The 25,285-nt window shown below is 51.1% G+C and overlaps 1 protein-coding gene across 2 annotated transcripts in view; it reads right to left on the reverse strand.

Moving 5' to 3' along the window:
- SRC (SRC proto-oncogene, non-receptor tyrosine kinase) overlaps positions 1-25,285 on the reverse strand; it is a 43,813-nt gene that overhangs the window by 12,743 nt on the left and 5,785 nt on the right. Inside the window, exons 2-4 of one of the 2 annotated variants that reach the window (XM_080925283.1) lie at positions 16,024-16,100; positions 2,479-2,644; positions 836-1,093 (exon numbers count right to left, since the gene is read on the reverse strand). In XM_080925283.1, the coding sequence (XP_080781409.1) occupies positions 836-1,085 (250 nt within the window). In that variant the 5' untranslated portion in view covers positions 1,086-1,093; positions 2,479-2,644; positions 16,024-16,100. Of the gene's footprint in view, positions 1-835; positions 1,129-2,478; positions 2,645-16,023; positions 16,101-25,285 lie in introns of those variants that run through there. The other variant, XM_080925284.1, reaches the window with a different exon arrangement.

Below are 25,285 nucleotides of genomic sequence, written 5' to 3' on the forward strand. Positions count from 1 at the left end.
CCCCAAGTCCCACACTTAAGGTCTGCCTGGCAGCTGGGTTTCTGGGCCAGGACCCTTCCCCTGATCCTCCCCTCACCACGGCTGCTCCTTGGACTCCTGTAGCCCACCCTTCGTTGCCCAAGGCTCCACAAATGCCTCTCAAATGATCGAATGGTGTGTGGCTGCATGGCAGGAAGTGGGCAGCCCGTCCAAGGGTCTCACCACACCCAAGTTCCTGTGGCGGTATGTGGGGCTGGGGACCCATACACCCCGTGTCTGCATTCTGCATGCAAGCAGGCACACAGGCCCATCTGCATCTGAGGGGCGAGGTTGTATGCACACCTGTATCCTTGTGTGCTCCGCAACTGTGGCTGTCTGACCTAGGTGTGTCTCTAGGAATTCGGTGAGCATTCGGTTGGTGTCTCCACTCAGTGTGGGTACCATGCCCAGTGTGGACACATAACATGGCTTGAGTCTGGGTGGGATTTGTACGAGTGGTGTGAAGCCGTGAGCGTGCAGGAGCGTGAGTCACTCAGCCCCTGGGCAGCAGGGCTGCCGCACCACACGGCGCCAGCAGAGGGCGCAGGGGCGCACTCGGGCCACCGCACAGCAGAGCCAAGAACAAAGGCTGAGCGGGAGGCAGCAGCTAGTCCATGGCGGTCCCTCCCCTCCGGGCTTCGGGGTCCCCTACCATCCTCTCCTTTGGAACCCGTTATACTCTGAACCTGACAGACCCAAAGCGGCAGGAGCCCCGCTTTCCAGTTTACAATCCCTTCCCCATTCGCAGCCTCCGGAAAACCAAGTCCCCAGAACCCGGAGAGGGTGCACCACAGCTAAGGGACACACTGTCACCTACCTGCCAGAGGCCCCGCCCTCTGTGGGGAGGTGACAGTGTCCGAAGAGTTGAAGCCTCCGAAGAGCTTGGGCTCGGCGGCCGCATTGGGCACAAAGGCAGCGCTGGGCCCCCGGTGGCTGTCGGCGGAGGCGGGTTTGCTCGGTGTCTGTGAGGCTGGGAAGGCGCCCCCCGCCCCGTGCACGTTCTCCGCGGGCTCCAGGCTGCGGCGCCTCTGGCTGGCATCCTTGGGCTTGCTCTTGTTGCTGCCCATGGTCCTGGCTGGGGGCGACACAAATCACCAAGGTAGAGACCCTCTGCAAACAGACAAGACCTACCCACTCAGCACATAGGCAAACTGAGCTCCTGAGGAGGGAACTAACCACCCTGGGAGAGTTTGTCTCGCAGTTTCACCTGTAAAATGAGTTGTTGGCACCTTAGGACGCAGCTACAGATAGAAGGTATACCAGTCCAAAGCCCTGACCCATGGACCTAAAGTCAGCTGCTGTCTGAGTCATATCTGTGTCCCCAGCACATAGGAGGGGCTCACTTAAGTTTTGCTGAATGAATACATACCTGACAAGCTAACACTGGGGAAAGGTGTTCAAAGTGTTACTAGAAAGAACAGTAGTACAGTTACATACTTGAAGAAGGGATGGCCAGGCCTTCCAGCCATAGGACCTTTGCAAACACTATTCCCTGAGTTTTACCTCCTGTGATGGTTTGTATATGCTCGGCCCAGGGAGTGCCACTACTAGAAAGTGTGGCACTGTTGGAGTAGGTGTGTCACTGTGGGTGTGGGCTTTAAGACACTACTCTTAGCTATCTGGAATTGAGTCGTGCATTAGCAGTCTTCAGATGCAGATGTAGAACTCTCAGCTCCACCCACACCATGCCTTCCTGGACACAGCCATGTTCCCACCTTGATGATTATGGACTGAACCTCTGAACCTGTAAGCCAGCTCCAATTAAATGTTGTCCTTATGAGAGTTGCTTTGGTCACCGTGTCTGTTCACAGCAGTAAACCCTAACTAAGATATCTCCCAAATCAGTTCACTCCAGCTCTCAGTTCAAAGTCACATCCTGGGTTGGGGAGATGGCTCAGCAGGTAAAGGTACCTATCACAAACCCCGCTGACCTCAGTTCAATCCCCAGGACCCACATGGTGGAGAGGGAGATGAAGAAACAATCCTGCAAGCTGTCCTCTGACGTCTGACCTTCACAAATGCATGGTTCACACACATGCTTTCCCGTAAACACACAGAAGGAAGGAAGGAAGGTAGGAAGAAAGGGAGGGAAGGAGGGAGGGAGGGAAGGAGGGAGGAAAGAAAAGAAAAGAAGGAAGAACAAGCAACAAAAATGTTTCAAGTCACATCCTGTAGGAGGGGGATTCCCAAATCCTTTCAGAAGCCCCAGACTACTGTACCCGCCTTGGTTACATGTAACCCTCTCTTCTTTTAATTCCTGAATTGCTCACTGGTATGCACAGAGTGAGGTATACAACGGGTGCAAATAAATGATGAGCAGGAAGAAAAGTTTTGAGAGGTCCTGGGACTTAGACACATAGAGGGACCAAGTCGAAGGCTCCATTGTACCCAATGCCTGCTAGCCTCCATACCCAACCCAGGAAGCTGGGCTGGGGGCTCCCCTCTCTCATCTCCACTCACCTGATAGGTAGCAGGGCTACCCCAGTGGATCTGGGGAGCAGTCTGGGGGCTTGGCACTGGAGTGTCCGGGGTCTTGGCCTAAAGCTCTGCTCCACCTCTCCTGCTCTGTGTCCCTAAGCGAGCTGCTCCTCTTCTCTGGGCCTCAGCATCCAGATCTGCAGAGACTCTGTGGGGATGTGAACATGAAAACCGTTAGAGCTCTCACACGGAGGATCAGGATCCCCGCCTGCCAAATTGCCCCTCCGACCTTCGCAAAGATCCTGGGGGTGAGAGGAAGGCCGGTGGCATGGTGGTTTGGAAGGCTCTGGAACCCAATTCCTAGTTCTGGTGTCGGCTATTTAGACTGTACCGTGTCTTCCCATTATGTGACAGAGCTGTGACAAGAGTCATCCTGCACACCGGCAGTCCCTGGCATGGTTCTGGATGTTCCACCAGGAGGGTGGCTGAACTGATCACTCTTCTAGGCTGCAGGAGGCCTCGGCACTAGACTAGATGTCGTCAAAGAACCCTGATGGGAACAAATCTCCCCAGTTGTACTTGGCACCAAGCTCTGTGGCTCCTACCCATGGGGACCTGGGTGCAGCAGTCAGTCCTAGACCCTCAGAGCTGCAGAGGTGCATACCAGAGCGTGGCTCAGGCTGACGCCCAGACTCAGAGAATGTGGGCTGGCAAGACCTGCCCAATGGACCAAGGGAATCACAAGATATTCCTGAGGGTCAGGCCAGCAGTGAGCATTCAGGAAAGGCCTGTTTCCACGGTAACCATTCCCTCCAGGTCACAGTGCCCATCAGCACCAACAAACTTGGTGTCCTGAGAGGTCTGCCAACAGATGGGGTTCCCTGCGGCCCAGTCCACCCACTCAACCTCCACATAGCTGTAAAGTTCCCGGACGTCAGTCAGGTCCTCAACTAGCCACTCCAGAAGGACTTTGAGAAACAATATAAAACATAAGAACAGATTTTAAAAATAAAACCTATTTACAACGTACAAAGAATTATCTGCAAGAGCTTTCTCTAGAATGAACAGAACTGTACATGGTGTGTCCCCTGTCGCTCGCTGGAGGGGAACAAGAATGGGCTCCTGCACATGTAAACGAAGAGGGAGAGCCAGACCTGGAAGACATGTGTGTATCTTTTGAGGATGCAGCCTCTGGACTTGAGACCTCACACTAACCAAGGGAAGCATGCACCTCCCCAGTACACAAAATGGTAAAGTGGGGCCTTTAAGGCAAAACCAGGGGTCCTGGGTCATGGCTGCATTGCTGGCTTGTGTGGGGGGGAGGATCTGTCTGTGGAAAAGGTCTGTACTTAATGGGTGTCTAAAGAGGCAGCTATGTCAGGGGGGCTGCCCAGGGGTGGCTACAGCAGACACTCCTCTGTGCCCTCAGTGTGAGGGTGCTCAGAGACACGCCATCAAGAGATTATGGGGGAGTAAAGAAACCCTCAGCCACACTGAGTCTTTCTCCAGCACAAGCAGTGGACCCTGTCAATACAGGCAACTCTCCTTCTATACAGGGGCATTTCAAATAAGGACCAAAGTTGGACCAGATAGATGGCTCAGCCTGTAAAGACCCCTGTGGAGCCTGACAACCACAGTGAAGAGGGACCCAACTCCTCAAAGTTGTCTTCTGACTTCTATACACATGCGGTGGCATGCGTGCGCACACACACATATCAAGCACACACAATAACAAATGTTTAACTAGCAACGAAGCATGGTTAAGGCCCAAGATTGCATGACCTTTGAGTGTGACCGTTCTCCTTTTCCAGCTAAACCTGCCACTTTCTAGGAACCTCCGTCCTTGTCTACAGTTGGAGGCCCTTGTTCCACCCCCTAGGCCCAGGGTCTCGCCATCACTCTGTAATTCCTCCCAGGGCAGCCAGAATCACCCTAGGAGCTCTTCTGGGTGGAAATGGGCTAGAAAGGTGCCTCACTGGTTAGGACAGGTTCAGATCCCAGCACCCACGTGACAACCCTGGCATCTGGCAAATGCCAGAAAACTCTTGAGATGGAGAGGTTCCAATGTCTTCTTCCTGCCTCCACGCACAAAGATACATGCATTGTGCAAACCTGTCCACACACACACACACACACACACACACACACACACACGCATGCATGAGTAATAAATCTTTTCTTTTTAGGAGAACAAGGAGGACAGGTACAGCGGCGCACACCTTTAATGCCAGCAATCAGGAGGCAGAGACAGGCAGATCTCTGAGTTCGAAGCTAGTCTGGTCTACACAGCGAGTTCAAGGCCAACCAAGTGAGACCCTATCCTAGAAAGAAAGGGGACGGGGAGGAAGAAAGTACAAGGGAGACAAACGACGCAGGATCCCTTAGAAGCCCTTTGAACAGTGTAGTTCTAAAAGCCTATACACAGCTACAGGGAAGAGACTTGGGGGCCTTTAGAAGTTCCAGTATCTGGGGGTCCTGTCCTTTTCATATGTGCCTCTCTTTCTAGTAAGCCCCAAGTTTACATCTATGTTCACATCTCTGTGTGTCTGCATGTATGTGCATGCACTCAAAGGTATGCATGCTTCTGTGTGCACATGTGGGGTTACACACACAGACATGTATGTCTGAGTGTGTGTGCATGCTTCTGCATCCACATGAGAGGTCGAACATGGTAAAGCCAGACGCTGGCATGAGGACCTTCCACGGTTGCTTCTTCACCTTATCTTTCTCAGACAGGGTCTCATGTAGCCCAGGCTAACCCTGAGTGTCCGTGTCCAAACCCTCCAGAAGCTGGGCCCCACTCTAAGCTCTCTGAAAACTCCTCATGAGCATCTAGAATGTGGGTACCTTCCTATTAAGCCCCATGTTTACATCTATGTTCCTATCTCTGTGTCCGTCTGTCTGTCTGTATGTGCATGCACTCAAGGGGTATGCATGCTTCTGCGTGCACATGAGGGGCTGCACACATACACATGTGTGTCTGCGTGTGTGTACATGCTTCTGTGTACACATGAGAGGTCACAGCATCCTTAGTTCACTGACAGGGAGGCCCAGGCACAGAGAAGTTCACACAGCATGAGAGCTAAAAGATGAGGGTGGCCATGGCAACAGCCACCCAGGGCAAGCTAAAAGGATGGCTTGAGGGGTTTGGTGGGAACTCGGGGCTCCTCCAGACCTCTTCCTCCCCCTCCCTCCCCGGCTCCAGTAGCTGGAGAGTACACCAACAAGGACTTCAGTGGTATTGGAGCAAGGAGCTTATATAGGGTGGGGTTGAGGCTCCTGGAACTTAGACCCAGATCTCAAGCTTCCCTGGAGTAGGGGTGTGATATCTGCCCAGTCACCATGAGTTGCCTATCAGAGGGAGCCCCCATCTCTTCCGACACTTGCAAGTTATGAGGTAGAGATAGGCCACGAAGGGCCAAGGGAAGCAGTGAAGGCTGTACACTGAGGTCCTAAAAGGAAGGTGGCCCTTTCCTGTGGACAGGGTGCCTGACCACAGGCTTTTGATTAACTCTAGACAGCAAGGGCTTCCACATCCCCTGCCACACCCCAGCACCAACAGACCAGGTCCTGCCTAACTCAGCATCTGCCCCACCCCCTGCACAGCTCACTTGCAGAGGGAGCACTGGCTCTGGGCGCTAGCTGCTGCAGCACGGAACCTGTCTCAACCCAGCTCCATCCCTCAAGAAAGGGGTCCCCACCATCCTCAAAGACACAGCCACGGTGTCCCCTTCTACCCACCCTAAAGCCGGAAGCTTCTCTACAAACCACATAAGCCAAATGGCTCTCCCCAGAAAACCAGAGTTTCAAAAAGTGAAATGAAAGAAAGCTTAGCACTAAAAACAACTATATTCCTATACAGCCTAAAATCCCTAATGAGATGCCAGGCAGGGGTGGCGCATGCCTTAATGCCAGGACTCAGGAGACAGAGGCACTGGGTCTCTGTGAGTTCTAGGTCACCCTTGTCTACAGAGTGAGTTCCAGGCCAACCAGGGCTACATAGTGAGACCTTATCTGCAAAAATCAAACAAACAAGCAAATGGTGGTACGCATCTTCAGTCCCAGTGCTTGGAAAGCAGTAGATGGATCTCTGTGAGTTCAAGACCAGCCTGGTCTACATAGTAAGTTCTGGGACAGCCAGAGCTACATAGTAAGGTCCTGGCTCAAAAACAAAACCCTACTGTGGTTTATAAAACACATTTTCATTTTATGTATACAAATATGTGGTTTTTGTGTACAAATATGTACCTTGTTCCTTGTGCCCAAAGAGGTCACAAAAGACACTGGGGAACCTGGGAACCAGAATACAGGCAAGTGTGAGTCACTATGTGGGTGCTGGGAACTAACACCAGGTCCTCTGTAAAGCAGCCAGTGCTCTTCCCTCTGATTTTATCTTATTTTATTTTAATTTATTTTTGAGATAAGGTCTCTCTTGTCCAGACAGCCCTGGCTGTCCTGAAACCTACGTTTTAGACTATTAGACCAGGCTATCCTTGAACTCACAGAGGTCCTCCTGCCTCTGTGTCCTGAGTGCTGGGATTAAAGGCATGCACCATCATGCCCAGCATAAGTAATACTTTTAAAGACTTAAGTTTCTTTAGAAGAAAACAAATCGGTCCATAAAAAAAACTTACAATATAGCCAGGCATGGAGGCACACGCTGGTCTACACAGCACTCAAGAGGCCAAGGGAACAAGATGGTGAGTTCAAGGCCATCCTGAGCTACAAAAAAGACCCTGCCTAAAGAAAACGAGTCAGCCTGGCTTGATAAACAAATTTAAACTAGAAAAAAAAAACTGCAACTCATATGATAAACAGGAGTTTTTTTTAAAAAAAAATATATAAAGAGCTCACGCAAGATAGATAAAAAAAAAAAAAAAAAAAAAAAAAAAAAAAGAAAAATGACCACAGAGAGTTCACGGGAAAAGCAAACTGGGGGAGCCTTACACACCACAAGACTCCTCAGACAAAAGGCAACTGGAACCACAGCGGCCACTGGCAACGGCAGATCCACATCTTCAAGTGTGTGTGAACGTCATCCAAGTCAGACCATATGCTATGCCAGAAAACAGGGCCCAATACACTTAGAAGAAATCAAATCACTCAGAGTATGTTCCTAGTCATGACAGAGCAGAATCAATCAATAAAAAGATATTAGGAGATCTCACAGGTGAGGACTAGCATGGAAGGAAAACTCCAAAATAATTAGAAAATACTTAGAAAAACAAAAGCATATCCCAGCAGGAGGCTAGATGCAGCCAACAGGGACTTGGAAAGAACTTTGCGGGGTAAATGTCTACCAAGAAGGGAGGTCTCAAATCCACTCGGTGACCTGCTACGTCAGAACAAACTAAACATGTGAAGGAACACAACGGAAGAAGCCATGGGGCTTGGCACCCGACTGATGGAGCAGAAAAACAGCAGGACAACTCACAAAACCAGGCTGGTGGTCTTTCAAAAGTTCAACAAGAAAGTTCTAACTGCTGGGCAGGAAACACAGAGAAGCTGGGGTTACTCAGGTTGGAATGAATGCAGATCTGCAACACCCTTAGGGATAAGATGAGCAGATGGGGCTGAGGGTGCTGTGGTCCCGGCACTCTGAGGCTGAGGCTAGGAGCATGAGGGTAACCTGAGCTACATAATGAAAACATACATAATGAAGGGTGGGAGTCTCAGGCTTAAGGTTCACCCTCAGAAGTCAACCTGTGGGACTCAAGACTCTCCTCCTTTCATGTGGGTCCCAGGGATTGAACTCGGGCCGTCAAGCCAGGCAGCAAGGGGCCTTTTCCTCTGAGCAATCTTGTTGGCCCTAAATCAGTAAATTTTTCTATGTATGCACGTTTGTGTCTGCATGTGTGAATGGAAGCCAAAAGAACATGTCAGATCACTGGAGCTAAAGTTACAGGTCATACGACTCCCGACATGGGTATTGTGAATCAAATTCAGTTCCTCTGGAAGAGCAGCAAGCATTACTAACCACTGATTCATCTCTCCAGGCCTTGAGTCGGCCATTTTAAAATTTCCCTTAAAAAGGCTCAGGCCCAGATCACTTCACAAAAAACAGCAGAATCCTCTTCAGCTTAGCCAAATGACTGGGAGGCTCAGTGGTGGAGTGGTACTTAGGGATAGTTAAGGCCATTGCTCTATCAGGACACAGCCCTGATTCACTCCAGAAAGCCAGTGTCCCCGGGACTGCAAAAGGACATCATAATAAAATGACAAACTGAGAGGTTAAAAACTGTCCACAGACAAACAAGCAAACTGGCTCAGACACATATGAAAGAAACAACACCAGGCCAAGCTTCCTTTTTTAAAACCAGTGACTAACACACTCACCCCCCCCCCTACAGAAAACCACACGATGATCTCAACGTGCGGTAATCTAAACACACACGAAAAAGACGTCTGACGTAACCCCCACACCATTTCCACCACGAAACATACAAAAAAGGAGTGGGCCATACCTGAGATTCCAACACTCAGAGGACAAGAGGCAGAAAACCACAAGTTTTCAGGCAATCGTGGGCAATGTTAACAGAGACTCTATCGAAGAATGGGGGTCAGGAAAAGGAAGTGGGAGAGAGGGTAGAGGAAGGCGTGAGGAAGATGGTGGGGGAACTCCCTCACCTGACGCGGAGAATCTAGACAACCACAGCTCATGTGGCCCGGATGCTGACGGGCAGATAGAAAAAAAAGCCCAGATGGCCCTCCCCAGCTGCACTTCTGTTTGAAACTGTACTCAGAGATGCCTCCAGTCAGGGGCAGCTGAGAAGAAAGCAACTGAGAGGGAAGGCGTCCGGTTATGTCTACTTGCAGATGACATTATCGGTTTGCTTGCTTCTTTGTTTACTTTTGAGACAGTCTCAAGAAGCCCAGGATGGCTTCGAACTTTAACGCTAGCTCTGAATGAATTTTCCTGCTTCCAGCTCCTAAATTCTGAGATTACAAGCACAAGCCACCATGCTGGGCCAACATGACCTCAGAGAAAACTCAAAGGAGTCTACTAAAATCTCAGACCTAGCGAATTCGGGAAGGCCGCACATTACAGGATCAACCTGTAAAAATAGAGCTTGATGGGGCTGGAGAGATGGCTCAGTGGTTAAGAGCACTGACTGCTCTTCCAGAGGTCCTGAATTCAATTCCCAGCAACCACATGGTGGCTCACAACCATCTGTAATGGGATCCGATGCCTTCTTCTGGTGTGTCTGAAGACAGTGACAGTGTACTCACCTCAATAAAAATAAATCTTTAAAAAAAAAAATAGAGGTTGTGAGACAGATGGGGGTAAAGGTGATTACTGCCAATCTTCACACCCTGAATTCAATTCCCAGGACCCACATGGTAGGAGGAGAAAACAAACTCCCAAAGGTTGTCCTCTGACCTCCACTTACATGCCATGGTACACACACACACATGTGCACACACAAAAGATTTCACAGTGATGGCTATTCCTGGTTACCAACTTGACTACATCTGGAATGAACTACAAACCAGAGATGGTGGGCACACCTAGACCCGGGTCTTGAGGCTGGCAGACACAAATTTCTGACCTGGATGTCAAATGTCTTGGAGATACTCATGGCACAGTGGCCATGAAAAGCTTAGACCCAGGCAAGGTAGTCCACACCTTTAATCCCCAGAGACGGAGGCAAGGAGTTCTCTGAGTTGAAGGTTAGCCTGGGACAAACCCCGTACCAGATCCAGTCGTCCTTGAACACACCCCTGATCTGGGCCACACCTTCTGCTGGAGGCCAACAGACCGTGGAAGAAGGAAGACACTCTTTCACCAGCTTGCACTTACTCGCTGTAGGAAGAGCAGCTGAAACCACCAGCCTCGGGGGCTGAGCAACTACTAGGTTCTTGGACTCCCATCCCCAGCTGCCCAGAGTTGGGTTAGACTACAGACTGTAAGTCATTACAATAAATGCCTTCAACATAGAGAGAGAGAGAGACATTCCATACCTTCTGTGACTCAAGAGAGCCCTGACTAACACACAAACCTGAGTGGAGCCTGGAGTGTGGGTTAACAGTACAGTGCTCATAGGATATGCATACAGCCTTGGGTTTCAGCCCCAGTCTCAGAAAATACAGACATGCATTTCTATACACTAGCAACCAAGAAACCAACACCGAAAGTAAGAACATCCCATCAAAGAATCTCAAACAAAGTCAACAAGAGAAAGGCAAGACCTAAGCTCCCGAAGGCTACAAACTTGCTGTAAGAAATTAAAGGAAGCCCACCCGGGTTCACAGGTCATGAGAGCAAATGCTCGTCAGATGACAAGGCAGGGCTGGGAAACACCACCAGCAGAACACTTGCCACAGTCATGAACCCACAACCTTAAGCAAGCCCAGCTCTGTGAAGCAGAGACAAGCACATCTCTGGAACACACTTGCAGCAGCCCAGTCTCCTGAGAGAACCCCAAGTCAGTGAGGAACCTGTCTCAAAATGACAGGAGTGACAGCTAAGGAACCTCTGGGTCACCCTCGAACAAACACACAGTCATACATGCATGTGTACCTGTGTATACAGCACATAAGCACACACAAAGGATGGCAATACTCCCACCCAATCAACCAGGGAGGCACAGCCCAGCCAGTGACCTCTCTATGAATCCTGACAGCCTGACTTTCAGATGCATGTGGAAAATCAAGACACCCGGAAATGGAAAACAGATAAGAAGCTTCACTGCGACAGGCACAGCCTCGCAACGCTGTGGAACAGCTTCAGGCCTGCCATGATGGTTCTGCGGGTAAGGTGATTGCTTCACAAGTCTGATGAGCTGAGTTCAATCCCCAGAGCACACAGAAAAGCAGGAGACCGACTCCATGAAGCTGTTCTCTGAACTCCACAAGTGCACCATGATGAATACACACACACACACACACACACACACACACACACTACACATAATAACGATAAACAAATTTCAGAAAACGAATACACTCTCAGAGTCAGACTACATTACTAGGGTACCAGGACAACTCAGTAGTGACGGCGGTCTTCCAACAAAGGATGCTGGGCCAGCTGAGCGACCACAGTGACAGCAAAATGCTTGACAGTTTCCTCCAGTGAAACACAAAATTGGCTTGAAACAGATCACAAGCCTGAGTCTCAGAGGAAAAAGAAAAGCTTGCACAAGGACAGTCAGGCACGGTAGAACACACACTAATCCCAGAACTGTGTGAGGAGAGGCAGGGGTATCAACCGCTGCTGCAAAACAAGCATGAGGCTAGCCAAGGCTACAGGAAGCCCTGTCTCAAAGAAACAAAGTCCTGAAAAGAATTATAGGTAAAAGCTTCACAATGATTTCTCATGCACTCAGGACCCAAGCAACAGAAGGAAAATAAGCTCCTACTTATCCCAACTTAGAATCTCGAGGTTCTTCCAGGGCTCCCTTGAGAAAGCAAAGAGAAGAGCCAGGTGAGGTATAGCAGGATTGGAATCCCAGCATGTGGGAAGCTGAGGTAGAAGGATCATGAATTGGAGGCTAGCCTGGGCTACATAATAAGGCATGTTATGGTTAGTCTTAATTGTTGACTAGATAAAACCTAGAATCACTAGGGAGATAGGCCTATGGGAAAGACTATGGGACATAATTTTGATGTTTTATCTGAAGTGGAAAACATGTCCACTGTGGGTGGCACCATTCCCTGGCTGGTTCCTGGACCTTTGTTCGCCCTCCACGCTTCCTTACTGTGGATGAAATATTATCAGCTGGGTCAAGCTCCTGCCACCTTAGTTTCCCTGTCATGATAACGTATGCTCTTGGACTACGAACCAGAACCTTTTCTCCCTTAGGCTGCTCTTGTCAGAATGTTCTGCCACACAACAGGAAACAAAAGGATAACCCCTGTCTAAAAAAACCAAAAAAGACAAGAAGATATTTACAAATCATGTAACAAGGGATTTATCTCTAGATGACATAAGGAAACCTAGACCATCAAAATGGCTCAGATGAGTAAAGGTTTACTCCCAAGTCTAACATGAGTTCAATCCCCAGGATCCACGTGGTAGAAGGGGCAAAACAACTCCCAAAGGCTTTTCTTTCCAAAAGCTTTTCTTTGTGCTATGAAATCTGGTTCCCTCTCACTTTCTCTCTCTCTTACACACACACACTCACTCACTCAAGTACACACACACACACACACACACACACACACTCACACACACATACACACACACCAATGTTTTTAAAAATGTCTCACACACACACACTCATGCACACACACACACTCATGCACACACACGAACACACACACACCCCAATATTTTTAAAAATGTCTAAGGCTAGAGATGGCTCAGTGGTTGAGAGTACTTGCTATCCTTGCAGAGGACCAGGGTTCAGTTCCCAGGCCAGGTAGCTCACACCCATCGATGCCTCCGGTTCCAAGGAACCCGACAACCTCTGTTGGCCTGGGAGGGAACCTGTACCCATGCACACCACACACAAACACACAAGTGAAAGTTAAAAACAAACAAACCTGGGCAGGGCTAAGTGGCAGCACCCTTGCTTGGCATGAGTGAGGACCTGTGGGTGCAACTGGACAACAAACAAACTCACTTTCAAAATGGGCAAAGGACACCAATAGGCATTTCTCCTCCAGAACCAACCTGCAGCTCATCAACAGGACCCATGAGAAAAGGCAAGTCAGTCACCTGAGATGCTGTGTCCCGCCCACAGGACATCTGTCTTCAGAAAGACAGCCATCACCAAGAACTGTCGGGAATATGGAGGCACTTCCACTATTGTGGGGCACCAAGTGACACAGACACTTGAAAACCAGTCTGGCCTTCCATTAAAAGGTTCAGTGGGGGTGGGGGGGGCTGGAGAGGTGGCTCAGCGGTTAAGAGCACTGGCTGCTCTTCCAGAGGTCCTGAGTTCAATTCCCAGCAACCACATGGTGGCTCACAACCATCTGTAATGGGATCTGATGCCCTTCTGGTGTGTCTGAAGACAGCTACTTATAATCAACCTATCTATCTATCTATCTATCTATCTATCTATCTATCTACCTATCTATTTGAAAAAAGGTTCAATGGGGACTTACCATGCCATGCAGGAAGTCCACTCCCAGGTACATGTCAGCAGAAACTGACAGATGTAACCACACAGAAACCCATGCCCCACAGCACACAGGCAGCATTCATCATGGCCCCCACAATGAAACAACCCAATGCCCACCAACAGATGAGCACGTGGGTACACTGCCGGGTACAGCCACAGGAATAACACCAGGCTTAGAGCTCACAGCCGTGCCCACCCACTGCCTGAGTTCCACTCGGAAGGTGTTTGTCTTGGGCATCCTCACTTTGTCCCCAACCCCATGCAGCTGGCTGGCGGATGCCCATCACAGAGCCCACCTGGATTCCAGACCTCCTACCTAGGAAGCATGATTTCCCCTTACTCTTATCCATTCCCTCCTCCTGGGACCCAGGTCTTTCTACCCTGTTGTTATCTCTAAAACTCCAGATGAGTTGCACACAGACATGCACACACACACACACACACACACACACACACACACACACACACACACACACAATCTCAAAATAAAACGAGTACAGTAAAGGAACATGGTAATTTCCACATTCACCACCACAGTACTCATTAATAGCCAGAAACAGCTCCAGCTCTAGAGGAATGACACCCTCTTCTGGTCATCTCAGGTAACTGCACCCACATGCACATACATACACATACATACACACACACACACACACACACACACACGCACACACACACAGACATTGAAAATAAAATAAACATTTTTTAAAACGTTGACATCACGGGCTGGTAAAGAGAACCAGCTGTTCCTTCAGAAGTTCTGGGTTCAGTTCCCAGCACCCACATGGCATCCACAACAGTCTATAACTGTAGTCCTATGGGAGCCAATGCCTGCCTTTGATGGGCAGATATACGCAGTACTCACCAGAGGCTGAAGAGGAAAGAGAAGAGATTGACCAATGCACAGGATGTTCTAGTGGGATAGGTCGAAGCGGCCTCTGTGTGCCTGCAACTCAACAGTTGGATGCCAATAGATAACAATACACTGCACATTTCAAAAAGCTGCAAGAACTAAGTCTGAACGTGAGAACACAGAGAAACAGTGTTTGAGGAGACAGGCTCACTTGGGTTTGACCATTCCAAAACACACAGGGGCTACAGCTGTGGTTTAGGGCAGAGCAATTAACTGCGTAGCAGGAGTGAGGGAAGGTTACAGGTCAGCACAGAGTCAACCAACCAATCAATCACACGTTATCTATAAACACGTGTAATTTCCACATCAATTTAAAAATATTTTCATTACATTTCTTTTTTTTTTAGATTTATTTTATGTCAGCATTTTGTCTTGCATGTGTGTCTATGTAGCGTGTGCATGAAGTAACATGTAGCGTGTGCCCAAGAAGTACAGAAGAGGGCATTGGATCTCCTGAAATCAGTTACCATCACATGAACACAGGAAATTGATCCCAGGTCCTCTGAAGAGCAGCGAGTACTCGTGACTACTGAGCCATGTCTTCAGCCCTTGCATTTAGCGCTCATGCGTATATGTGGGTGAAGTGTGTGTTCAGGGAGGACATCTGCCACTGTGTGCACGCGGAGGTCAGAAGACAAACTGGAAAAGTCAGTTCTCTCTACCATGTGGGCTCCAGGGATCATACTCAGGTTGTGAACCTTGATGGCAAGCATCTTTACCTACAGAGCCATTTCTCGAGCCCTCAAAAACTTTTTAATGTGTTAGTAAATACATACACATACATGTATATATGGCCTGGGGAGATGGTCGTATGGATAAAATGCTAGTATGCAACATGAGGACCTGAGTTCAGATGTCCAGCACTATATAAACCAGGCACGGTAGCACATGCCTGTGACCCTAACAATGGAAGCCATGACGGGCAGAGCCTGGGGACTTCCTCACCTAGTCTGAGAGAATGAGGTACAGGTTCAGTGAGAGACACTACTTCAAAAGATAAGAGAAACAAGTGATGAAGGAAGATGTCAGACTCCAGCCACCTCGTGTGCTCACGGGGGTATGCGCCCCTACAACCTACAACGCCCAAAGGACAGAGACAGACATAGGGCATATCCACACAATTAACTATTATTTGACAAGAAGTCTTGACACGGTTGGCTAAATAATGCCCCAATTAAGTAGGTCTTGAAAATGTGCTAAGTGAACAGAGCCGATCAACTCTGACAAGAACATACGATGTACCACTTCAAATGGATTAATCCCACGGGAATTGATCTCTTCACTGTGACTTCTTTTTAAAGCCATCCTGGAAATCAATGTCCACCTGACAGATTGGCAAGCTGATACTTCTATTATTCAGCCTCGAATCCAGGATCATCTTCAGTCTGGTAGGAGAGAGGCAAACTGGAGAGGGTACCACGCGTGTCTGCTACTTCACTAAACGACATTCTGTTAACACTACCCAAATTACAGGGTTACATCATGAGTTCAAGACCAGCCTGGGCTACATAGTGATCTGAGAGCTACCCAGCCAGATGAAGGTTAGCCAAAGCTACATAGTTAATTCACACCAGCCAACATGAGACTGAAACACACCCAGCTTACCTGCCTTTGTTCAGATCCTGGCTCAGCCTGTCATGGTTACACAGGTCACCCCGCACTCTTGGTCTCTGTATCCTGCCCTGCAGAAGGGTGTTTGTCAGTGACTTCTCCACATGGCTGTGGTAAGCCACATTCTCTTCCAGTGATCAATGTTACTATGGACACCGGGTGACTGTCACAGTCACCCAGCGCCTCAGAGTGACAGTGTTGCATGTGCTCTGGCAGCAGAGATCAGGTTTCCCACAGAGGCAGCCCCACACAGGGCAACAAGGTCCCCACAGGAGGGACAGGGTCTCTGGCAAAGGAAGTCTTTGGATCACCCATCCCAGAAAGGTCACTGGGCTGAAAAGCTACTACACAGCAGCCGGACACAAAGAGAGAACCACAGAGAGTGGGCTGTGACCAACAGCGGTTCGCCCAACCCCAACCCCAACCTCAGCCCCAACCCCAACATCAACCTCAGCCCCAACCCCAACCTCAGCACCAGCCCCAGCTCCAACCTCAGAACCAGCCCCAACCTCAGCCCCGAAGATCACAAAGTACTCTTGACCCTCCCTACTCTCCCCTAGCCCAGAGGACAAACCCCAGAAGCTGTCTAAATTGGGGGCTCTCGGAGGAGAGTGACTCCCAGGGACCACATTTGAGCCCAGAATGCTCCACTACATCCCTGTGTGACCTGCGCCTTAGTGTAGATGGGACCCTGGAGTGCAAAGGGGGCTTAGCTGTTTGCCTAAGAGACAGCATTAGAAGCACGGGTTGTCCCTGATCCAAAGCCTCCTATAACCCAGGGTCCACTCATCATGAAGGTTCCAGCAGGGCCTGCGTCTGCCCATCAGGCTGTTCTCGGCAGGGCCAGGAACACCAACAGCAGCACTGAGAACCGGCAGAGTGGGGTATCTGCCATGGAGGAACAAATGAGTTGAAGTGGCAGACAGACTGGACCCCACAGGTGCCTGCCCAGTCAGGTTGGGATAGCCTCATGGTTTGGGGGTGTCCTAGTGTCGTTCTAGGGGCAGCATACTAGCCTACAGGCTGCCTTGGCAAGGAGCCTTCCTCTGACTCCCACTGCCAGCTCCCCAACTCTCCGAGGCCCTGACCACAGGGACAGACAGACAGCCATATTCTGACAAAGAAGCTAAGTCAGGTAGGGCCTGGACCTCTGAGGCCCCAGGTATCTTCTAGCCTTTCCCCCCAAGGTCACTGGTCCCAGATGATCTCATGGAGAGTGTCCTGGCTGGTTCTGTGTCAACTTGACACAAGCTGGAGTTATCACAGAGAAAGGAGCCTTCCTTGAGGAAATGCCTCCATGAGATCCAGCTGTAAGGCATTTTATCAACTAGTGATCAAGGGGGGAGGGCCCAGCCCATTGTGGGTGGTACCATCCCTGGGCTGGTTACCTGGGTTCTATAAGAAAGCAGGCTGAGCAAGCCAGGGGAAGCAAGTCAGTAAGTGACATCCCTCCATGGCCTCTGCATCAGCTCCTGCTTCCTGACCTGCTTGAGTTCCAGTTCTGATTTCCTTTGGTGATGAACAGCAATGTGGAAGTGTAAGATTAGTAAACCCTTCCTCCCCAACTTGCTTTTTGGTCATGATGTTTGTGCAGGAATACAAACCTTGACTAAGACACCAGGCTAGTCTCAAACTCACTACATATGATATTGAAGTTCTGAGCTCTTGTCTTAACCTCCCAAATTCTATTTACACGGTGCTTATATGGCCTATTAGGTGAGCACCCAAGTCAGTTCATTTTATGAGTTTTCTAGAGATAAGAGTCATACTACATAGCACAGGCTAGCCTAGAATTCAGTAAGTAGACCAGGCTGACCCTGAACTCAGAAACGCATCTGCCTTTGCCTCCCTCCCAAGTATAGTAATTAAAGGCCTGTGCCACAATACCAGGCCTATGTATCATTCTTAAGCCCATTTTACAGATGAGGTAAAGCAGATGTGCCTAAGATCCTGTGACAGCTGGTGATTCCCGTGACAATCCCCCAGCTTTTCCAGTCAGCAGGCTGCCCCTGAGGGGCTGCAAAGGTTCTCAGAGAAGAGCCTGTGTCTGGGCTGGTCTTTCCTAGAACCCAGGACATGGACAGCTCCACTGCAAACTCCTGGGTGAGATAAGAGCATGGGGGGTGTGGGGACAGACCCTCCTGTGGTGGCCACCATCCACAGAGGTCTCTCAGCAGTCTGCAACCTCACAGTTTGACACCTGAAGAGAGGATTCAGGAGGCTTCCTGGGGGCCAGGAAACCCTTCTTTTCCACACAGTCCCAGGACAGGGAGCGTGGAGAGGAGGTGTAGCTGGAGTTGATGAGTCACTAGCACAAGGCCTAAGACTGTTCATTAGTGAGTTCAAGGAGTCACCATCACTCCCATACCCACCTAGACAGGCCACAGCCAGTATCTGGGCACAAAGTCTCTGACATGTTCAGTATGAGAGAGTGACCTTGGTGGCACACTGAAGTAACAAGTTCTAATCTTACCCCAACCTCTCCAAGGTCAGCTGGGTGGCCCCCTCCTCCCTAGCCGCAGGCGGATGGGCCCCGAGAGGGGCTGCCAGCAGGCCCCTGCCCACGGGGCCCGCTGTTCCCTGCCAACAGCTCTGGTTGTTTCTCGACTCTGGGAACATGGTGCCCCCTCTTCCCCGCCCACACCCAGGTGGCATCTCCCTTGGGGACATGGGTAGGCAGGAACACCAAGTGGCCAAGCCCAAGTGCATGAACAGTGCTAAGCTCTAAGCTTGTCCCCCACCCCTTAGCTCACAGGTGCTGTCCCCTTCACTCTCCATAAACTGAGGACCATACTGAGTGGGGGGCAGTGGTCAAACTTAATCCTCTTGCATGCTTGGGGCCTGAAGCTTGCTCCATCTCCCCTGACAACTGCCAATGCTTCACCTCCTCAGGGGTTGCTCATGGTCAGTTCCCAACCTCACCCACCCACACGCACTAAAAAGAGGTAGTCCTCTTTATCTGGGCTAACAGAGCCCTCCCTCAGCATAAGGATTAAGAGCTGAACCACCTAGGTTCAAAACCTGCCCCAGCTTGTCCTTACTGTGTGACCCCAGCAGTTTCTCTACTTCTGTGCCTGTATGATCAGGATACAAAAAGCCTACTCTGAAAAATGGCCATGTGAATGAAGTAAGTCCCAACCTTTAGAGCCCCAAGTATAGGGCCCAAAACCCAGAAAGCACACTCTGTGCCCATCAGAGCAACGGCTACTGTGTTATGGCCACCTACTAAGTGCTAGGCCCTGAGCTCAGCATGGCCACTGGCAGGCTGGTCTTATGCGCCAACATCACCAGGAAACTATACCAGGAGAGGGAGGAGGCTGGTAGGAAGGAATGGTAGGCTTTGGGTAGAGTATAAATTTTTGGATACACAGAAACACATACATTGAACGTGGAACACTGGAGTTCTACTATAGCATGATGTGAAGGGGAGCAAGAGAGGGGGAGGGCCAGAGGGTCTGTTATGGCCCCTCCATTCAGAAAGAAGATGGCTATAGTACGTAGTAACTCTGCCTGAGTACCCAAGGACTCCAAACAGACACCCATGCTCCTCGCCAGCACGTGCCCTGGGCACCAAGCTCTGCCCCTCAGGACTTCTCCCTCCATGTTCTCCCTCCCTACTCCATTCCCCAGTTGCTCCAACACTGCAAGCCCCCCACTCCCACCCCGTCTCAGGGCCTCTGCATTGGTGGTTCCCTCCCTAGGGTCTATTCCTGAGAAGTGGAAGCTCACCCGACTCCCAGTGCCAGCCACTCTTCCACTGTGAGCACCTTCCCCGCTACCAGGACGGTAGCAGCCCATCCATTTCGTCGCTGGCGTATCAAACCCCTTCCCCATTCTCCGTAGGATCCACAGCAATTGGGTCCCTCTAACAGGCTGTGCCCACTGACCCCTTGTTTGCTGGTTTGCTGTCCGCCCTGCCAGTCTGCAGACGCTGGAAAGGCAGGGGTTGTGTCTGGCTGGTTCTCTGATGTGTCTCCAGCCTCCAGAATATTGTCCACTGACTAGAAGTGCCCAGTGTACGTGGACGGATGGATGTGTGGATGATGACAGACAGATGGACACATGGAGAGATAGGAGAATGAACAGGTAGATAGACGGGTGAAAGGATAGAATGGGTAGATGTGTACACGGATGGGACCCACTGAGGACTAGGCAGGTGGGTGATTAGGTAAGTAGGCGGGTGGGTGGATGGATGGACGGACGGAAGGACAGAAGATGGCAGGATGGCAGGGTATATGAGTGGACAAACAGATAGGTGGACAGGTAGGTGGGTGGTTAGGTAGGTGGTTGGGCTCACCTAAAGCCTCCCCAGGAAGAGGAGGTATCCTAGGCCACAGATCTATCCATCCCCAAAGGCTAAGCCCCACCCCTGGTCTCCCTGCATGAAGTCCCAGCAGAGGCCCTGACCACCCAACTTACAGACAGGCAATGTAAAATATAAAGCAACTTCAGTCCCCAAGCTCCACCCAGCATGGGCCTGGGCCAGGAGCTGGGTGGGGTGGGGGTTGGGGGACTTTGCCAAGTGAGTAAGGAGTGAGACAGTAGTGGGGGAGGGGGAGCGGATCCAAGGGCCAAGGCTGACAGAGCATGCCTGGTCCTGCCTTCTTAGTACAAGCATGCTGGGGGGCTGAGGAGCCTCAAACCGGCTCTGCCAGTGCCACTGGGGAGAGCCTGCAGGCTCGCGATGGCCCTGGCAAAAGTGGAGGGAAGATAGAAGCTAAGCAACTGAAAAATGGGGCTCACACCACAAGCCACAGACTAGTCCTGTAGCTCACTGCCGGACCTCAGCCACTGACCTGACATGGAGAACAGGAACCCTTCCTAAACCTAGACATCCAAAGTGTCCATCCTGCAGGGCCCCAGGCCAGCCACCACGCTGTAACTTACTTTCAACAAGATCACACACACACACACACACACACACACACACACGCACGAACACACACACACACAGAGGCACCTGTTTTGTTTTTATAACTCAAGCCTCTCTGGAGCATGAACCACACAGATGACAATGTTCCATTGCAATGTCAAGAGGCTGCAAACCCCTGTACAGAGAGGCCAAAACCAGGGAGTGGAGCCTGAGCAGGGGGAGGGGAGGGGCGGGGCTAGGCAGTAAGTGACCTGTTCTGCCAGGTTAGGAGGCCTTCTGCAAACTGTGTTGCCCTTCTGGGCTGTTTCCCCATATGGAGAGAGGCTTTGGCTCTGGTTCCATGAACCTTCGACCCCAAGCTGCTGAGATACTGAAAGCCCCAGCCCTGCCCCAGCCCAGCATGATAGGCAGGCCCTCACACACCTGAAGGACTGGGAAGGAGAGCCGGTGACCAGCAGAAGAAACTGAGGCTCAGCCCCCCCCCCCCCAGCAGATTGGAGTCAAGCTTTCTCAAGAGGCATACTGAGCTGGGCTCCATTTCCCAAGACAGAAATAGGTATACTCTAATATTGCTGTCTGGGATTTGAGGGCCAGGGTCTGTATAAAGCCATAGGTACCCTAGGTCTTGAGAACCCAAACCTAGCCCTGTCCCACTATGTGGTCCTAGCCATAGAGAAGCCGCACTCAGCCATGAGTCTCCTGTCCTCAGTAGTCCTGTTCCAAACCTTGTCAGTCCCAGCTCCAAACACACCCTGAACTCCCTGAAGGAAATGTTACCTTCTCCAATGTGCCACCATTCTGGAGCAGAGATGCTGATCTGAACCCTTCAGCCTGTAACCTCCTAATGGGTCTTACCTCTAAATGAAGGGCCCTGAGTCCCCCCCCACAGGTCACCACACCAGCCCTAACCTTGCCCTCATTTCCCTCAAGTGCACAGGTCAGTAGCTCCCCCTACCCTAGAAACAGCATGCTCCCGCCTCAGAGCTCTTGCACCGCCCATTCTCTGCCCAGAGTTTACTCCATCCCCTCCAGCCCTGTACTGGCTGGTTTTGTGTCAACTTGACACAAGCTGGAGTTATCACAGAGAAAGGAGCCTCCCTTGAGGAAATGCCTCCATGAGATCCAGCTGTAAGGCATTTTATCAACTAGTGATCAAGGGGGGAGGGCCCAGCCCACTGTGGGTGGTGCTATTCCTGGGCTGGTAGACCTGGGTTCTATAAGAAAGCAGGCTGAGCAAGCCAGGGGAAGCAAGCCAGTAAGTACCATCCCTCCATGGCCTCTGCATCAGCTCCTGCTTCCTGACCTGCTTGGGTTCCAGACCTGACTTCCTCTGGTGATGAACAGCAATGTGGAAGTGTAAGCTGAATAAACCCTTTCCTCCCCAACTTGCTTCTTGGTCATGATGTTTGTGCAGGAACAGAAACCCTGACTAAGACACCTCCCCTCCATTTCTCCATGACTCACTCCCTCACTTTCCTTGGGTCTTCAGGACACATATCACCTGCTCCAATAGGCATTTCAATGGCCACACCCCAGCCAATGCCCCTCTCTCCCAGTCTCAGTTCAAAATAGATCTTTCCAGGGGACTTGAGGGCAGGTAGCTTCTCACTCACAGAGGACACTTGCTGGTAAATGTGTGGTAACGCCCTCGCAATGCTGGGACAGTTCTGAACACCTTCGGAACAGAGCAGATGGTGTGGCCAAAGAGACAGGCCCAGTAGGAGAAGGTGCCTGGGGTAAAGGATGGGGACAATCGGAAATGGCTGAATGGAAGGATGAATGTTGGATGCGCAGGGAACCCACGATAAGCACCAGATTTACCAGAGATGCCTGGGCTCCCAAGAACTGGCTGAGACTGGAGAGTCACTGAGCTTCCCAGCCAAAGCAGCCAAGCTGTGCAATCCATGGGGTTCCCACCCTTGACCTCAGAAAGCTCCTTCTCCCAAGGGATAGAGTGCAGAGGAGGAGCACACAGCCCTGCTCCCCAGGGAGGGGGCTCCCAGGCTCCATCTGTCTCCCCACAAAGGGGCTTTGTCCTTGGAGCTAAGAGCTCAAGGCGCCCGGAAGCTGCCCCTTGGCAGCCCAGCAAGGCTGTGGCTCTGAGCCAGGCTCCCCCCAGATTGCACAACACTGGACACAACCCTCCAGAGGACAGCCTCTACTTCTGTGATGGGGGAAACTGAGGCTCAAAAAGGCAAAATCATTTAGCTCAGCTCTCCCAGCTGGAATCAATGTGAGGCTTCAAAGCCAGGCCTCTTGGCTCCCACAGTAGATAGTTTCTGACCATCTTAAAGAGTGGACTATGGCCTGGGAGGCTCACTCAAAAGGAAGGAGGCTGGGACCTGGACCAGAGTCCATCTTGGGTATCTGTGATCCCCCCATTTCCTGAGGGACAGTGTTACCAAGAGATGCAAGAGGGAAAGAACTGTGGTGTAACTGTGCCCCAACCCCTGGTTCCTGATATTCCCATCCTAAGCCACTGCAGCAGGCCACACTGCCTGAGCCAGGCATGACCCGCAGAACTGAATACACCCATCTTCCCAGGAGCTCCCACCCCTAAGGCTGGATGTAAACAGCATATGCTTAGATATTCACAGAGGGCCCCAGGTCCAACCCGGCACTCATAAGAAGCTCACAGGCTGCATCACAAGGCGCTGAAGGGGCTCCTCAGAAGGCCGGCCTCTGTCCTCACCACAGTGAGAAGCTTTGACTCCTGTCCTAAGCCCCAGATCCACTTCTTCCTTCTCTATTCTCTACCACCTATGCCGGTCCTGGTCCCACAACACTGAGTGTGCAGACACACACACACACAAGCCAGGCTACTCATACACGCACACTTTACTTTCTGGGTTCCCTCTGTCTAGCATGCCCTCACCCTCCTCTTTCTCAGGATCTCTTGCTCACCCTTTAAAACCTAGGTGTCCTTTCTTCCCGGAAGTCTCCTCCTTGGCATTGTCAGGCTGCCAGCATTGCTGCGGCACCTTGCTCACTGTAGAGCAAACATCAGGGTCTGTAATTGGCGCCACAGCATTGCTTCCAGTGTCCCCAAGACTGTCCTCAAAGACTGTGCTTTGTCCTGTCCTCCAAAGCATATCTCCCCTCAGAGCCCTGGAGCAGCCTCCTGTGCCCCACCCCCACCCCACCAGGTGGTGCACCCCATCACTGGCTCAAACATTATCAGTTGCTAATCATGGACAGCCCAAGGTGCTCAGGAGCAGAGGCCCAGGCAACACCAAAGGTAGCCAAGGCCTATTCTGACAATGATGCCCATGGATCTAAGGTGTGGGCAGTGTGGGTGGTGGGGGAGTTGCCTGCAAATGGCCAACTGGTAACCAAACCCACGTTGCTTCTAAAACTAGGGCACAGGATTGAAATGGGAACAGCAGAATTGTCCCCAAATAGAACAGTGGCTCATCTGGTTCCAGGCCTTGGGAACACCTGGAGGGGTGGGGGTAGGGCGAAGGAGGCAAATCCTGCAGTGAGGAGCGGTTCTACCCACAAGCCCCCTGTGGGTCCCAGGCGTGCCACCAGCAACCCTTTGATCACAACATCCTCTGCCTGGACAATCTCCCCTTCCTGCCACCTTGACCACTGAGGGGGGACTTCCTGCAGGCATAAGATATTTAGGGATGCAGCTCAAGGGAAAAAGCTGCTGCCTCCTGACATGGACGAGGGAGAAGCCATTTACCTCAAAGCAGAGGCAGTTGGAACAGGGCTGGCTTCAGCCTCCCTTGGGGAGTAGGTACAGCTCAGAACAAAGTCCACAGGGCACAGGGTGACAGATGGAGGAGCTACCTCAGTGAGATGCTGTCTCCTGCCACGCCATCCAAACACCAGCATGGGTTTGTTTCTTCAGAAGGGTGGGAAGGGGGCTATGACCTGCCTCTCACTGAATCCTTGGAAGAAACCTCAGAGCTCCACCCCTTCAGTGCTATATGACCCCAGGTAAGTCTGATGCATCTAGGCAGTCATAGGGGAAGACAGACTCAAGACTCAGGAGAATAGGGGTGTCCTAACTGCCCATGCCGGGAGAGCACCCAACAGAGGCTCCCTATGTGAGGCCAGCTTCCTGATCTGTCAAATGAAGGTGATCACTGGGTTCCATCTCTCTCACAGCCCCGCTGGGGTGCTCAGGTAAGCACATAGAAGTGCTTTGTAAACTAGAGAGCTGAACCTTTGGGTGTGGCGATTCCCACACATTCCCTTAGAAACAGAGGTGGGGTCTGCCAGAGATGGGGGCCTTGAAGGATGACAGAGAAAGTGTAGAGGAGGCACAGGGGAAAGACAGGGGCCAAGAGCCAAGGAGAGAGCCAGGGATACGTGAGCTACTGGAGGGCTTGCTCAACAGCCGGATGCCCGGCCAGCAGTGATGGTGGATGCTGA

Source organism: Micromys minutus, assembly GCF_963924665.1.
Source record: "Micromys minutus genome assembly, chromosome: 11".
NCBI lineage: Eukaryota > Metazoa > Chordata > Mammalia > Rodentia > Muridae > Micromys > Micromys minutus.